At 41.0% G+C, this 16492-nt stretch overlaps 1 protein-coding gene across 2 annotated transcripts in view; it reads right to left on the minus strand.

Annotated features, from left to right (window-relative positions):
- Nucleotides 1-8016: 8016 nt before the first annotated feature.
- LYPD6B (LY6/PLAUR domain containing 6B) overlaps nucleotides 8017-16492 on the minus strand; it is a 267730-nt gene continuing 259254 nt past the window's right edge. For both annotated transcript variants that reach the window (XM_085645608.1, XM_085645607.1), the window contains exon 7: nucleotides 8017-13337. In XM_085645608.1, coding sequence (XP_085501734.1) covers nucleotides 13167-13337 — 171 coding nt within the window. In that variant the 3' untranslated portion in view covers nucleotides 8017-13166. The remainder of the gene's footprint in view (nucleotides 13338-16492) is intronic.

The raw sequence follows: 16492 nt of genomic DNA on the forward strand, positions 1-16492 counted from the left end.
GTAAGGATAGGGATATTGGCATGCAGTTTTCTACCTCACATGTATGCAGATTTATGATTTTTAAGATATGACAAAGGTTTGCAACAGTACTCCAGGAAACCTGCAACAGTTATACATTGTTAGAAGTATGTCTGAAAACCTTTAACAGTGGTATTTTGCCAGGAGTACTCCTGGAATGAGTTGGGAACCCCCTACTGTCATACATTTGAAGGGTTTTCAAATGTGTACTGTACATTGGATACCATTATACTCACAACAATGCCTTTGCATGAAGGCAATTTCAAATTTTTTACAGTGGTAAATATTTTGTCCTATGGAAAAATACTTTGCCATATATAGATTATCTGGTAACCCTAGGTTAAAAGCCTTAAACTTATTTGAGGCCGAGGGGACAGGGGAAAGCAAATACTTATTATCAGAAAAGATTTCACACTTGGCCAATAAAATTCAATCAGATATGGACAGACTATTCTTCGTCAATTAAAGCATTTCTTTTATTTTTATAAAGTTCATACCATGCTGTATGCTTCATACATATTTAATCAATGTTCTACCATCCTATCAATATGGATATCTTCCAGACGTCTAAAAAACAGAAATACTCTAAGACATTAAACTCGCATTCACATATATCAAATTTCAATAAATAATATTCTTAAAAAAACATCTGCAGGTATACCTTCATCAAAATATTTTTTTTTACACATCTTCCTGCTTGGATATAGTATTCAGAAACAACTCCCTGCTGTTTGAGATGTAGAAAATCAATAAATCTTGTTGACACATGTTTCAGTGCTGCAACCAAACTGAAGTGCATCTTCATCAAGACCGACATTTTCTCAGACAGGGTCGATAATCATCCTTCACGGTGGAAAATATTTGTCCCATCTGGGTACTTGATTTGTATTACACCAAATGCAGAAAATTGTACTTCTACTATATACATTTCACGTTAATTTCTCTTATTAATTTAGTCTTGGTGTGTTCCTTAGTACACTATCTATGATTACTTCAAGGACTCAATGATCTCTTTGTATCTCGCTACATCACTTCCTCTGGTTCAAGAATGTATTTTGAATGGAATGGCACATACGGATTTAAGACATTTGTGGCCTCTCTGTAATTTTTTTAATTGTGGCCAACAACTCCGATGGGCACACATTTGCACACTCTCTTCCACCAATTCACTCACAAGCATGCACATTCCCACTGTGGGTGTCCTGGTGGAAATTAGAGCAGCACAATTTTGATCTCACCCTAAGATACTGTAGGAGTGCTTTATAATCATGTGCAGTCAGCACTCGAATATATTCTGTGTGACTGATATTACTAAGCAAGATGGGGTATTTTATATTTAAAGTACTCCACATGATAACAAATCTAACTTATAAATTGTGTAAATGTGACTAATAAAGATATTAACATCTTAGAGAGAAATTAAAGCTTATAATGTGTTTCATTGTGAAGTTAATTAAATAAGGTGTATGTATAGACTAATGTTTATGCACCTATATGTGTAACCAGAAATTATATCCATATTGGTGTATTTTGACATTGCATCTTTTCCATAATCTGTTGCAATTTATTCATGCATTAAAAAACTGCATTAGCTATGTGTTTAGAAATATGCACACATTTGTAACCTGATGCACCATTAAAATGACATTATTTTTGGGCCTCAAGAACAGTTTCAGTACAAGCTCACGTTAAAGTCTAACATTCTAATTTGTATTTAACCTTCAATGTAGAATGTGTATGCTTGCATATTTTGTCTTTATTGCAGGTGATGACAAAGCTTCATTAGTTAGTAAAGAAAGGTTTATGTTTTGGTAAGATAGCGAGGTGTGAAGATGAATTTTGGCAAGGAGAAATGTGGTAACGAGCAAAGAGGCGAGCTCCAATGGTGGAGGAGAAGAATGGCCACGGATGAATGAAGTAGCAAATTATCGATATGGGAAAGGTGGTGCCAGTTGCCAATTTGTGCCTGGATCGTGGAAAGTTACTGGAGTGGATCATGTGATTTATCTTGAATGTAACTAATATCTTATGCTATAACTTAGTGACGGACAGAGACACATCTTAGGACTTCATGAGGTACAGATCTCTTCTTCTGCTGTGTGTGGCTTCATGCTAACTGACCCTTAGTTGGAGTTTCTTCTACTGAAGACTCTGACAGCTGACACCCTTCTATTATCCATTCTTCCTCAATGCTTCTTAGTTTAAGGTTGTCCCTTTTAGGATAGTGTAGGGGAAGATAGCGTGCTCATGCTTACCTCTGAAAATCAACGAATGCAATTTAACGTTCAATTCTGTCTCATGATCATTTGCATCGCTATAACTGAATTAGTTGTATGCTTTTTGTTATATAGGGTAAATCTCTTTAGGAGACTTGGACTTAATCTGTTTGTCCTGTATTTCTATACCATGATGCTAAGCCTGATGTATATGAATCTATATTTGAATTGATAATTAAACCTTACTAAGCTCAATATTAGTTGTCGGGTAGTTATTGTGTAGCTGAATTGGTCACACTGTAATGAGATTTCATTGTGATTGTTTTTTTCCCTCTAACCTCTCAAGCAACTAAAAAGACCATCTGGTTGACTAGGGATGTTTAAGTGGGCCCAGGTTTTCTCAGAATCAAAGCAAACCCTTCAAATACTTGCCATCCTCTGTGCAAAGGCAAGATTCAGGGATGCGCATGAGACTTAGGATTAGTAGCAGAAATCTCTCTTTAAAGTAAGTTGCGGGCCTTGACATGAGTCAGGCGGCTTTTTTTTATCATTGCCACCAACTTTTTTATTTTTACCATGGACTAATGGTTTGTTTGTATATTGTTATCACAGTTCCCCAGTGATGGACTACAAGGGGTTCTCCAGTAGATACCTTAATGGGACCCTGAAACACTATCTTAAAGGGTAAGTCCAAAATGGATGCAAAGAGATATGCCTGAGTCACTGTGAGAATTATAACTTGCCACTTATGTGTGCTACACTTCACATGTGAATTTGCTGTGTATCCCTAACATGTGCAAATAGTGATTGAGTCCCTGTTACCACGCTACATCTGTTTTTTATTGTTATTTTCTTATGATTTCTCATCCTGTTCTTTTATTGTTTCTTCTAGGACCTAATACAAAAAGCCACAAAATGTGAGTATTCCATACTTTCTTTGGCATGTACAAATATGTGAGCTGTCTATTTGTTGTATGAATGGGTGGGTACTATTGATATACATTGCAGGGATCCTGGTCCCGATTAATGCCACCGACCCTGCTTGAGACCATGTGGCAGGAACATGTTGACCCAGGCCCATACGATGTAGGAGTAATAACTCTCCCAAGCATTCTAATTTAGATTTTGTATTTATCTGCCTGGTCCTCAATCATTAAAGGAGACTTGAGACATCCTGAGTGAATTCTAGCCTCACAATCTGGATCCCACTTTGTCATAAGATCCAGCATAAGTACTTCCTACAAAGTAGGAAGCTCATTCGTAATTATAATCATTTTTGACAAAATAAGTCCTCTGATGAAGCTCGACATCTTGGTAAGTGTGTCAGGGCTTAGCGATAATTTTTTGGTAATATGTTGGCTTCTCCCAGAACACACATACAGAACAGACAAAGTGCACTAATTAAAATGAATAGTGTCCTTTAGTGCACTTGTCGCTTAATCAGAATTGCTTCTTGTTTAAGGTATTATAAGTTGGGAGGGTGCAATCCACGATTACCCTTTCCCTCTCGTTCCTACCCTCCCTCTCTGGTCGAGGGATGTTTTGAGACTATATATCACACAATGGCCAGCTAGATCCTGTCATGATCTGTATGAAGCTTCATGTGCATATTTGTGTGTGACAAATGACATTACTGTTAGGTTTGCTCTGATAGGGTGTACATATTTCTGTTGCTCAATTTCAGATGACTGTTATAATCCAAGGCATTTTTTACCATAATAAGGTCTTCATACTATTCTATGTGCCTATATATGAGGCAAGTTAGGGCCTCATTTATGAAAAGTGTTGCATCGCTGCGTGAAAACAGCAATGCAACAATCTTCAGTGCGCCATCCTTGCGACACCATGGATGCACCGTATTTACTGTATGCCGCTCCATGTCGCATGGATTTACAGATACTTCAGTATTCTTGAAAATATATGCATTGCTGGTGTGTGTCTGAAAACAGACGCAACTCCAGCAATGTGTCCTTTCACATGGGGCAAGCCCCTTGTGAAAGTGCTTGCGTCAGTCTTATGCCTGCTGTGCGGCAAGAGAAGGATTTGATGCAGTGGCATCCTAGAAGTGGCGTAGTAAAATCTGATAGATTTCAATACGCCACCTCTACAACCCTTTTTTGCAGGGGAACGCCCACCCTGCCTACATTATAACTGATGCAGGTATAATGTGGTGCAAGGGTTTCACGAAGTGACGCATCTGCTTAGATGTGCCACTTTGTAAATATGTCGCAGTGTGGCGCATATTTTACACCGCCGGTGCGTCACAAAAAGTGAAGCACTGGTGGCGCAAGGGGCTCATAAATAGGCCCCTAAGTTGGTTTCTTGTGTCAACAAAACGGCTTGTAGTGATGTTGTGTGCATACGGGTGCTATGAGCTTTGTGTAATGTTGATATAGTGTAATGTGTCAGTGTGTAACTTGAATGGTGGTGTTGCTGAGGTGGCTACTGCTTTGGATATATGACTGGATATGTACTGAGGCCATCATGAGCTGATAACTTTTGTTCAATGTGCGCAGTTCATGTAGAAGGAAGTGTGACAGTAACTTAATCTGTTGAGATGGCAAATCCTTAGTAAACTATATTGGTGCCATGTTGTGTGCTTGAGTGTATAATTTGTTGTGTCTAATGTATAACGTTGATGTAGTCTGGTATATCAGTAGAGCTGATACAAATTTAAGGTTAAGGTGGCTACAACCTAGCCAACAATCTGACATAGGCCAGGCTATACACATGATGGAGCCACACACAAAAATCTGCCAGACACACAAAGAGAGGCAAGTCAAGCTCTACAGTCACAGACAAACAGATCCTACTGCAAACACTTGCATAGACCCACAGCATTGACAAAGACAACAAAATATTGATTAAGTAAATAACCTAACAGTGATTGCTGTCTTCTAGACTGAAGTACATTCAAGGTTAGATAACCCAACATGCAGGGCAATCTGATGAGTAGGAAGACACTATAGAGATTTGTATATACTGTATCGTCATTATGAAGGTCTTGCAAGATGGTTACGGTTTGGGTATCATCAAGCCACGACTTTTAAGATTTCATGGCAGGCTGAATTCTGTTTTCTGATTGATTGAGTATTTTCCACAATGCAACGTTCTAACGAACACTGCTTCACAGCTTCGAACCAAAAACATGACGCAGCACACATGCTTGAAGAGACTGTCAAATTTGAGTCCCCTTGCCAAGACATGAGACCAGATGGTTGGACAGCAAGACTGTGCCAATCCTGTGAAATGCATGGTTGACAGTGCACAGTGCCTTTATGCAGTCCACTGGCCATTCTCTGTTATACCTGCTGTTTAGCCAGTGTAACAGGGGTTGCAGAATGTTGCTGTGTGGTGATGCGGTGGAATGTTGGGTGAGTGAAAGAGTCAGTTGGCAGGGGCGTAACACAGGACCCCGCAGCCCCCGCGGTACGGGTGGGCACCCAAGCTGCAGGGAGCCCCCTCAGCACAGTGCTCAGGCCCAATATCTCTGGATTCAATTTGGAACGGGGGCCCCTCCATGTACGTGGCAGGGGAGCCCCCTCAACTTTCGCTACGCCACTGTCAGTTGGAGAATGGGCTGAGCAGCAGAAAGGCTGCTCCTGGTGGGGCTCTTCATGACAATTACTTAATAAACATCTTTCATATTCTACAATGGACTATTGAAGCTCTTTTGTAGTACAACATTTTATGGCGAAGATTTTAATGAGGAATTCTGCATGGGTGTTTTTGTTCATTAAGGGTGTATTGGTACCCCACACAGTATTTCTGCCACAGTGTTGTTGCCGGGGTGAGAAATGTACATATTTGGACCAAGTTTTTAGGGTTCTGAAATGAGGGTCCTAAGGTAAGACCAGGTTCTCGTCCTGACTTGTGTTTGATGGTTTTTGTTCCACCCTTCCTATGAAGTAAGGGTGAAGGGCAGTGTTTAAGCCAAATGACTTGTGTTGGAAGTTTTTGTTCCACCCTTCCTGTGGAGTGAGGGCGAAGGCAGTGTTTAAGCCAATTGACTTGTGTTGGAAGTTTTTGTTCCACCCTTCCTACGGGATAAGAGTGAAGGGCAGTATTTAAGCCAAATGACTTGTTATTGAAGTTTTTGTTCCACCCTTCCTACGGGTTAAGGGTGAAGGGCAGTGTTTAATCCAAATCACTTGTGATTGAAGTGTTGTTCCACCCTTACTATGCATTGGGGTGAAGGGTAGTGTTTAAGCCAAGGTGTTTCCCTCTGCCGATGGAATTGGAGGTGAAGGGCAGTGCTTAAGCCAATGTGTTCCACCATTCCCGATGTTTTGGGTGAAGAGAAGTACTAAAGCCAAGGTGTTCCACCCTTCCCGATGTTTTTTCATTCGCTATGGGCTGTTCTCTACTGCCCTCCGGTGCTTGGTTCCCTGCGTGCTATCTTTTATGTCAGCCTGGTCAGCTGGCATGTTGGTGGCATTAGGGGTTTCGTAAAGGAGCTGTGGTGTGGTATAGTGTATGTTTTTGTTGATTGAAAGGGGGAAGATGAGTGTGGTGTATTTGTTTTATCGTTTTCTCAGTTATGATTGGTATGCATATAAGTAGAGTACGTGTTCATAGTGTCTGGTTTACCTTTTGTTAAAATGGTAATATGTTTGCGCTCAACAGGTTACATGTATGTATTCTGTTTTACATGTGTATCTTTATTGCTTGTATCTTCTATGGTCAACATTCATGTCTTTTACATTTATTATGTTACATGCATGTTTTATTACGTTTTATATTGAGGCATGTACCATCCCTACATGTAATTTGGTGATAAGTTGCTTACACAGTTATTCAGCTTGTGTGATGTTTTCCACTTGATATTTCCATGCACCAATATTGTCTTGCTTATTATTGTGTAAACATACTTGCAAAAGTATCCGTTGTTCTAGCTTTTGTATGCACCTTTTCTTTCCTCTTGTTTTGTTATTTGGCAGACATGCATGGGGTACTTGCTAATGGTATTCTGGCATTTGTAAAGAAGGAAGATATGTTATACCTGCTGCTCAACCACTGTGACTGGGGTTGTGGGATGTGGGTGTGTGGTGATGCTGTGGAATGTTGGTGAGTGAGAGAGTCAGTTGTAGAGTGGGCTGAGCAGCAGGAAGGCTGATCCTGGTGGGGCTCTTCATGACAACTACTTAATAAACATCTTTCATATTTTCCAATGGACTATTGAAGCTCTTTTGTAGCACAAAAGTCAAACAGCCATGCTCTGTGTATGTTGCATATTAGTAATCAAAAGACCTGAGAAAACAAGACCTAAAGTATTGGCATAATCAAGGAGCAAGAGAGCCCTGGTACAAAAGACCATGCCTATCTTCCCACAAAGGACAGTGGGCAGGATCTATCAGAAGAGGCAGAGCCGCAAATAGCAGGAAGCACACACATGGACTTCGGAAACAAGGTCTTTGGCAAAACCAAGACCAAGGTTGCTCACCTTGAATAACGAAGCCAGATGGAAACCCAATAGCTTCAGCCAGAGCTCGCTTGATTAATTTGATTTGTCACAATCTGCATTCATGACTTCAGTCCAATGGCCGTTCATTTCAAGAAAACTCAGTCATCCAATTCTGGGTTGCCACCAAGCACTCACCCGCACAGCTCTGCCTGCGCCACCTCCCCCCCGACTGATGAATTTAATTGAAAGCGTGAATACAAGCTCGCAACAAGCAATTAAAGCATGGACCTGCAATGGTGATTATAGTCTCTCATTCAAGTTAATTAATGCAATTTAATTTAAAAAAATAGCAGAATGGAAAAAATAAGAAGTCAAACGTCATTTACATAAATCTTTTAATACTAAACAGCGGCATAAATTAGAATAAAACAAGATTAGACAGAATGTAAAGAGGCATAAAAATATTTATTCTTTTAAATTATTAATAGAAAGGTATCAAGAAACAGCTAAATATAGCACCATGGAAGTTGGGTTTGGCATGGGCAACAAAAGAGGGGTATTATAATAGGTTTTGAAGGTATCAGATTGCAAGCCATGTCAAACATATATTTACAGAAAGATAAGGCACGTTGCTTGGCACAAATATTACCTTTTTTGATCCCAACCAACTCAACCAAATCTACAAACCAACTGTAGTGTATGCTTTGTTTATCTAATATGCCACACATTGTTTAAGTAACACGAGCAAAGGTCACCATTTCATAATTTATCAGTATCATATAACTTGGTGACAAACACATAGCTCATGCAGTATAATAAGAATATTTTACTTACTGCTCATAATGTGTGTTCTGCTAATGCTATGCCCCGCCCAGTTCCAAGATATGGAAGAGTGATGCCTAGTGAACGGTGCAAGAGGGTTGTGCCAATCACAAAATAATGTGACCAAGGACACAGCTATGATCCTCTCAGGCAGCCTAAGTCTCTCTGTATTTCTCATCTCGTTAACAAACACGACTAAGTGTGATCTGTCAACTGTGGAAATTGAAAGGTGGATCATAGTTAATGGAAAGGCCCTAGAAAAAAGTGTTTAGATTCATATATCAGTGGAGTATTTTAGCCTGGCAGTCTGCCCTTCCTTTCCCAATTAGGTGCTTATTAAGAGAGGCCTGTTATTCCTGATGGAGGTGATAATGGAAGCTGCCAGCAACAAGTCTTGTGGAAACATTGCCGGTTTCAAGTTTTCACACGAGGACACCTCAACCTACTGAAAGCATGCAACATGGCTGGGTTGGAAATACTCACATTGAAATGGCAAAAACTTGCAGGTTTCTGTGTGGAAACATTAATTTCCACAAGTTATTTCCAATTATTGATCATTTCCACAAGTTATTTCCAATTATCTTGTAATCAGAAGTAATCCCTCCACTTGATTTCAGGTAGCTGTGGTATCAGTAATTTCACGCAGATGGAATTGTGTGCAAATTGCCACGCCACGTGCAATGGTGCCCCTAGGCAGGAAGATTACAAAATAGAAACTAAAGAGAAGGATGGATGAGACAATGGTCACTTACAGCTGTAGGAATGCCTGTTCATAGAATTAAAGTGAAGCTAGGAACAGGCGTCCAAAATGGTGCTTCCAAAACAAATGCGATGGGGCTTAGACCAGGTAACCAAGTTGCTAGCTTGCAGATTACACTGTCAGTTTAGAATGGGAAAGCACCTTCCGTGCACAGACATATTGGTTTAGGCACTGTACTTAAATGGCATGCAAATGGTCTGACATGAAAATAGGAAGCTCTACAAATGTTAATGGGCTGTGGAGGTGGCTAGGAATTCCTCTGGTTTGTTACCTGCCATCGGCTAAACTTAGCATAGATTTCTAGGTAAAGGCATAGCCAGTTCACTAGTAAGAACTGTTAGCCCCAGATTAGGCCATTATATATTTTCCCTATGTCATATAGGCACATAGCTTCTGCAAAGCCTTATAGTTTTGCTTCAGGTCCGGGTGTCGACTGTTTTGGTTTAGAAGATTTGGCCATCTCTTCATTCATCGCAAAGTTAAAGCCACACTGCAATAACGCCACGCTCATTGAAGTTCAGCTGGGAATGTGCCTATTGCCTGTGTCTGATCCTGTAGCAAATCTGGGGAGAGCTAAACATTTAGCAACAGCATTTGTTCCTTCAAATTCATACATTTTTTAATCACAACCATGTAGCTACCCTTGCAATGTGTCCATGTTTTCTTAAAAAGGGATTCTTTTGATTTTGTAATCAGTATTGCCACACCTCTTGATTCAAATGTGCATTCATGGTGACTAAGGGGATATTTATCATCATGTGATGCAGGGCACAAGCTACCTTGCTGCCCTGTGTGACGGGGAAAGGGCAGGAATGTGCCACATTTAACAGAATGTACAGTATTTAAGATAATATGGAACATTCCTACCTTTTTCTGAACGCTGGTGCACAATGTGCTGCCTTGGGCCAACGCAGGCACCCTTGCACCATTGTGCAAGGGTGCCTGCATTGTAAGCAGGATTGTTTTTGTTCAGGAAGGAACATCTTCCTGCACAAAAACAATCCCTTAAGGCATTTTCCTTTTTCTATGTGTGCTTTCTCCAGCACACATAGAAAGAGGAAAAACGAGGAGAAATAAACATGTTTATCCTCATTGGGAAGGTGTAGTATTTTGGCACATTCCCAGGTCTACCAGTGATGGTAAATCTGGGAATGCGTCAAAATCCATGAGTGTTGCGTGGGAACACACGCACACCCATGAAATGCCTCCCTGAGGAGAGACAAACATATTTTTTCTCGTTACGCCTCCTCTGGGAAGTTGTAGCATTTTGGCACATTCTCAGGTCTAACAAGTAATGGTAAATCTGGGAATGCATCAAAATCCGTGGGTGTTGACTCGTAACACCCACGCACCACCGACGAAATGCCTCTCTGAGGCAGAGTTACGCAATGCACCAGTTTGATCTGCGTTGCGTTACTCCAGATTTATCAAGCCACTCAGGGTCATGCAAGGTGGCCTCGCATTTAGTAGTTGCATCGCACATGCACCCTGTTGCGTGGCACAAAAGCAAAGCAGCTACATGATAAATATGGCTCTTAGTACCTATATTCCTCTCACCTAATAAATTGACATTCATTGCCCCTTAAATTTGTTTTTGGGAGGTAAGCTATGCCTACTTTCTGTTTAACCTGCACTTTCTGTATTATGCCTATTTTGATCTTGCTGCTGAGACCATTAACATTCCATGTCATACCTGTCAGTGATTGTGTGACATGTTTAAAGGAACTTTGGGATTGCAATTTTCTCTCATTGAGTTGAGCACCCCTTGGATGTCTAGTGTTCTATGAGATTTTCCAACTGAGAAGAAATTAGAGAGACCTTTTGGTCAAAGCGTGGACCTTCTGCCAGTTCAGAGACCTTAGAATGAGTTCTTTACCAACATTCTCGAACCATAAAGAAGCCATTCATATTTTAATTTTATAAATGATATTCCCAACACGTTTGTGCTAATGCCCTGAAAAAGGCCGACAAATACAGCCTCGTGAGAGTCTCAACTCCCCTCAAAAGCTTGTAGAAATGTAACGGCAGCAGTTCTCCTGTTTTTCTCAGCTGCTACAACCCCATTTTGTCTGCGCACTATTGCAGAGGGACATCTCTGCTGTCTCCCTCAGCCTCGAGTAAGTCTTTTGGGAAAAACAAACAATGTGAAAGTGTTAAGCTGACCCTATGACTCCGATCCTCTGACATAGGCCCCAGGAGCTTGTACCAACTGGCACCTATGACCACAAGTTTTGCCTCCACACGCAGATCTCCACAAACCACTCATAAGTCACTTTCCACAGCGAATCACAAAATTACGTGTTTCTAGTCCAGTAACCGCAGGGACCATTCAGAACGGGGCAAAAAGGTGTCATAAGCCACATCACATATAAAAGAACTAGCTGATACAGATATTGGACGTCCTCATAACAGTAAGAATTTAGGGGCATGTTATCAAGCACGCTAAAACGGCGATAATGGGCTTGATAATATGCTCTATGGAATTCCAATTGAAGCCCATGTTAGATGTCCTTCACATCTAACATGGGCTTCAATTGGAATTCCGTAGAGCATATTATCAAGCCCATTATCGCCGTTTTAGCGGCAGTTTTCTGCCGCTAAAGCGGCGATAATTTTAACGCCGTGCTTGATAATATGCCCCCAAGTGACATAATTTTGAGAACAGGGGTGTGGTGGTGCCTCTGAAACGGTGTGACCAAAAATAAAATTAATTTTTGCAACGTCTTTACGCAAAATAAATACTTCATTTCGAGCCTTGCCTCCAATTCAGAGCATCAAACTCCAACGGTGAGAAAGGCAGATCGGAGAGCCCACAACAAAGAGCCATGAATCCACCTAGAAACTCCGGGATAGATATACGTACATTACCCCCAGGAAATAAATGACAAATGAGAAATAAAAGAGAAAATAAATACATTATATAAGACAACGTGCTACACAAAGTGAATCAACATAGCATCAGAGCACAGGCGTCCGCCGTGAGCGTGGGAGGTGCAGCTGTGATATGAGCTACGTAGTCAAGCCTTGATGTAACCGCCACAAACATATCTGATCCTCCTGGTGAGCAGCCTGTGGCGTCCATGGGTGGAGGAGGTGGGAGTCTCTGGAACAAGATGGCGCAGGACACAAACGTGTTCAATGGTGACATCAAGGCAGCTTCTGTGAGCAGCTCTCTAAACACGGGGGGCAGACCCTCGGACAACAGACTCACGTAATGTCCACTGTTGGAACGAGAATACCCACCTGTGAAACAAGTGTTACACTTAACACCATGTTCGTGGATCTTGAAAGTATTGTTCCTGGCCCGGACAATGCCCTTCATGCATTTTAGGGATAGAGCACTGCTGACACAGTGATCCAAAAACTATCTATCGTAGTAACCCTTCCAATATTTTCATCATGAGATGTATTGTAAAAGTCCTTCCCTTTATCCTTGATACAACATCAGCAAAAAAAACACAAGCAACGATATGTCTTATTTCCAAAGCCATCGGCATGATATAAAAAGCTCTTATACCCCAGTTCCAAAATTGTTGTTTAGTGAGATGGTTTAGCTAAAAAGGCATTGCTTGTAAAAAAATACAAAAAAAAATAGCTACTGGAGATGGCAACCACCAGCCAAGTGTTTTTCCAGTTTTTTGGGTCGTTTTTCCATAGTAAGGCAGCCAGGCAACAGTGTCTCTGCCCCTGGACCGATTGAGAGATCCCCACGCGGTTGTGTAGGCCACTACAGAGTACTTCAACTCACGGATCATTTGTCAGTTTTTCCAGAGCGTTTTTCGGTTTTCAAATATGTATTAAGAAACGCAGCATATATTCAGATGTTCTTGATAACATATACATTTTGATAGTGCTCTGAAGAATTGTCTGCTCGATTCACATTGACTGTAAACATTGTTCATGAAGATTGGCTGCTGAACCCAAGTCTGCTCTGTAAACAGTGCTGTCATAGCAACAGTAGTCCTAAGAGGAAGGATGCCAGCGCTGGAATGCTTGCAGTTCTCTTCACAGCACTTGAGGATGTCCTGCGAGCATGCATCACTACAAACACAGCGTTGGTGTGATTGGTCGGCACCTCCACATTGCAGATCATCCCTTCACAGCAGGAAGTGCACTCCTGCCAATGGGAAAGAACAGACATTTTAATGGATTTCTGTTACTATCGATTATAAGCATGTTTGACATTACTAGGCTCGAATCATTTCTAAAATAAGTAAGCACAACAATATTTCCATTCACGTGATTATTTCAAGTAATCATAAATTGGGCAGACATCACTGGATTATCCCAGGACACTTGATGGGAGTGGGTGGATTTTACAAAGAGATAAATGAGTGTCTTTCTTTACTAACTAACACAGATTTAAGGAATCTTCCTTAGTGGTCTCCTTCAGATGAATTTATGAACAATGCATTGTGATATTGCTTGCGCTCTATTACTTGATCCATTTACTATACTCCTTACCTTTCCCCTATCAAGATGGTATTGGCTCTTGTTTCTTTTCTGTATTATAAAAAAATGATTTGGATTCCATTTTAGTTTATGCCATGTTGTTATTTGAAAATATCAATAACATGTTTTGAACTGAAAATGACCATATAAACAAATTGGGTTTTCAAAAGAATGATCTTAAAGTAGCTGCCAATATTGCAATAAAAATAGCTTGTGATTAGGTCTGGCTAGAGACTGATTTGCAGAAACTACGCAATTATTGCATGATGAAAAGGGTAAGTAAGTCAGTAACCATTAGCCATTGGTAATGGTAACCATCATTGATACCATTTGGAGCATCGTCTTTGCACTCACACCCCTCAATTTTATTAGTGCATTAGATGTATGTGTCTGCAGAGTGAGGAGTGCCCTAATTTCTTTAAAATTGTGCCATTGTGCAAGACTTTGCCTTGGTAACACTTTTGCAGAGCTGTCAGAGCCTGCCATACTCCCTCCTGGTCCAGTCAAACAGTGGTGGCTGGTGTCATTTAAAAGTGGTGAGACCTAAAAGATTGGTATACATTTTATGTAGTAAGTGACGTGGGCAGGCTTAATGGACAAAAGTGGGGTCCAGGCGGTATCCAGGCGGGATCCTCCTCCAGAAGAAAAAAATATCTGCACATCTTCAACCACCTCTCTTTCCTCTTCAGCACCCTCTTTTCACTCCACCCTGAATGCACTCCTTGCAGCTCCCTCACTTCACCATGTATAAACATACAGTACCCTCACTCACATTTAAGCAATTTATTTTACTCTAGCTTTTCCCTGTAAATATTTTGCCATCTGTGCACCCCCTTCACATAAATGTTTTAAAAATTGCCATTACAACTGGAATACATGACCATTGTTCTGTGTGCTCTGCAGAGAGGCCAAACCAACTGACAGGCACTTGCTTTAGCTTCATCAGGAGCATCAGAGCTCTCGATCAAAGTCCCTCATAAACACTTGCACAGCTCAAAGAATGCACGGAAAAAAATACAGAAAGAAACACAACACGATTAAATAGCTAACTCTCGAGGGAGGCAAGATTAAGTAAAACTTGAAATGAGAGAACTAAGTCGCTGACATCTATTGCCATAATGTTTTAACACTCATTGTTCATAAATCAATCCGTACTTTTGATATTAATGTTGGTATGGGTATGAAGAATGCGCCATTTTTCATGTCATACAGCAGATAACTCTATTTTAAGGACATATCGCGTCTTTGCCCGTGACTCGAATATTTGTATCAACTTCACAAGGGAACAAGAACACTGGCCTGCTGGTCTTTTGCATCCATTTCACGGAGGAACAAATGCCGCAGCTCCACTTCTATCTGAGCTAGGGACATGCAGACAGGTCCTGGGGTGTCACAGTGGTAGAGATTAGCGTGGAGGGGTCTCAGAACAAAATGCATAATAGAAGAATAGTGTTTCAACACTCACCATTACCGAGGACAAGGCACCAAAACACATGTGCATGGTGCTTGCATCCACGCCTATGTGTAATGAATGGGAAAGGGTGGGATCTATGCCTGTGAATGAGGGACAGCTACTCTGATGCAGGGAGGGAGACTCCAACGCCCCAAACTATGACGCTGACAGCATCACTGGCCTATAGAGAATACAATGGCAATGATTCATTATGAAGGGCTTTAGAACAGTACGCCCTGCATTGTGTATCACAGTTCAGAAAGTCGATTTACTGCCTGGCTTCCGTCTCCTGATTCAGAGTGAGGCGGAGCAGGTAGCCTGGGACTGACAGCTTATACTTAAATACATTGTTCTGCTTAGAAATAGGATCATATCTCTAAATAAATCAATCTATTTAATATTTGTACAGGAATGTGATGGAAATAGTTTCAGGGGAGCACAGCCCCAGAGCCCTAATGGAGAATCCGCCCCGGCAGTCAACACAATAAGGTGCCTGAGCTTGCTGCATTCCACTGCCAATGCACAGGCAAACACGTAGTAATTTCGGGCACTCTTGAGTGGCCCTGATGTGCGAGCAAAACTAGACCTGACATCATTGTAGAGGCTCTGGCCAGACCTGGGGAGGCCTCAGAGGGCAACAAAAGCACAATCCTCCTATATACATTGGTACACGAAGGCTTCACACAGGTAGTTATGAGGCATGTGCACACAAACAATGAACAGCGTTGTTTTTTGGTGATGAGAAGTGAAACACTGCTGTTTGGTGCTCTAACTCATGTCCTAGACAAAGTCCCCAAAATACCCAAGTTGCATTATCAATAAAAACAGCTAACAAAACATGCATTGTGACTACCAGTGCAACATCAACCTATGTCTCTCTGTACATGTTGCCTCTCTCTCTCCATTGCTGCCTTAATGTGCACGTGTTATTATGCAAAATAAACACCTCACCTATTGGCTTTGCTAGTGAATCCACCCACACATTTATTAATTCATCCATTCATGCACTCACTCATCCATGCACCAAAACACACACAATTCAGCCATACACTCATTCATTTACTCATCCTCCAATTGAAGCATTTTCAAATTCAAACACTCTCATACCCACACAAACATGAACACAAACTCCTCAATCAATGAAGAAATATTTTCAGTTATAAAAAACCCAGACCTATTGGTTTGGTCAATGACTGTATTTTATATTGTGAATGCTACTACCACAGTGAGGTCATTACTCTTTTTTTCAAATTTTATAAAAAATGAAGGGGCATATCATCAAGGCCATGCGATAATTATCGCTCAGCGTTCTTAGCGGGAGGATAATTATCGCTGGCCAACTCTGAATTTTATCGTGGAGATAGCGT

The sequence above is a fragment of the Triturus cristatus genome, chromosome 3_1 (assembly GCF_964204655.1).
Source record: "Triturus cristatus chromosome 3_1, aTriCri1.1, whole genome shotgun sequence".
Lineage (NCBI taxonomy): Eukaryota > Metazoa > Chordata > Amphibia > Caudata > Salamandridae > Triturus > Triturus cristatus.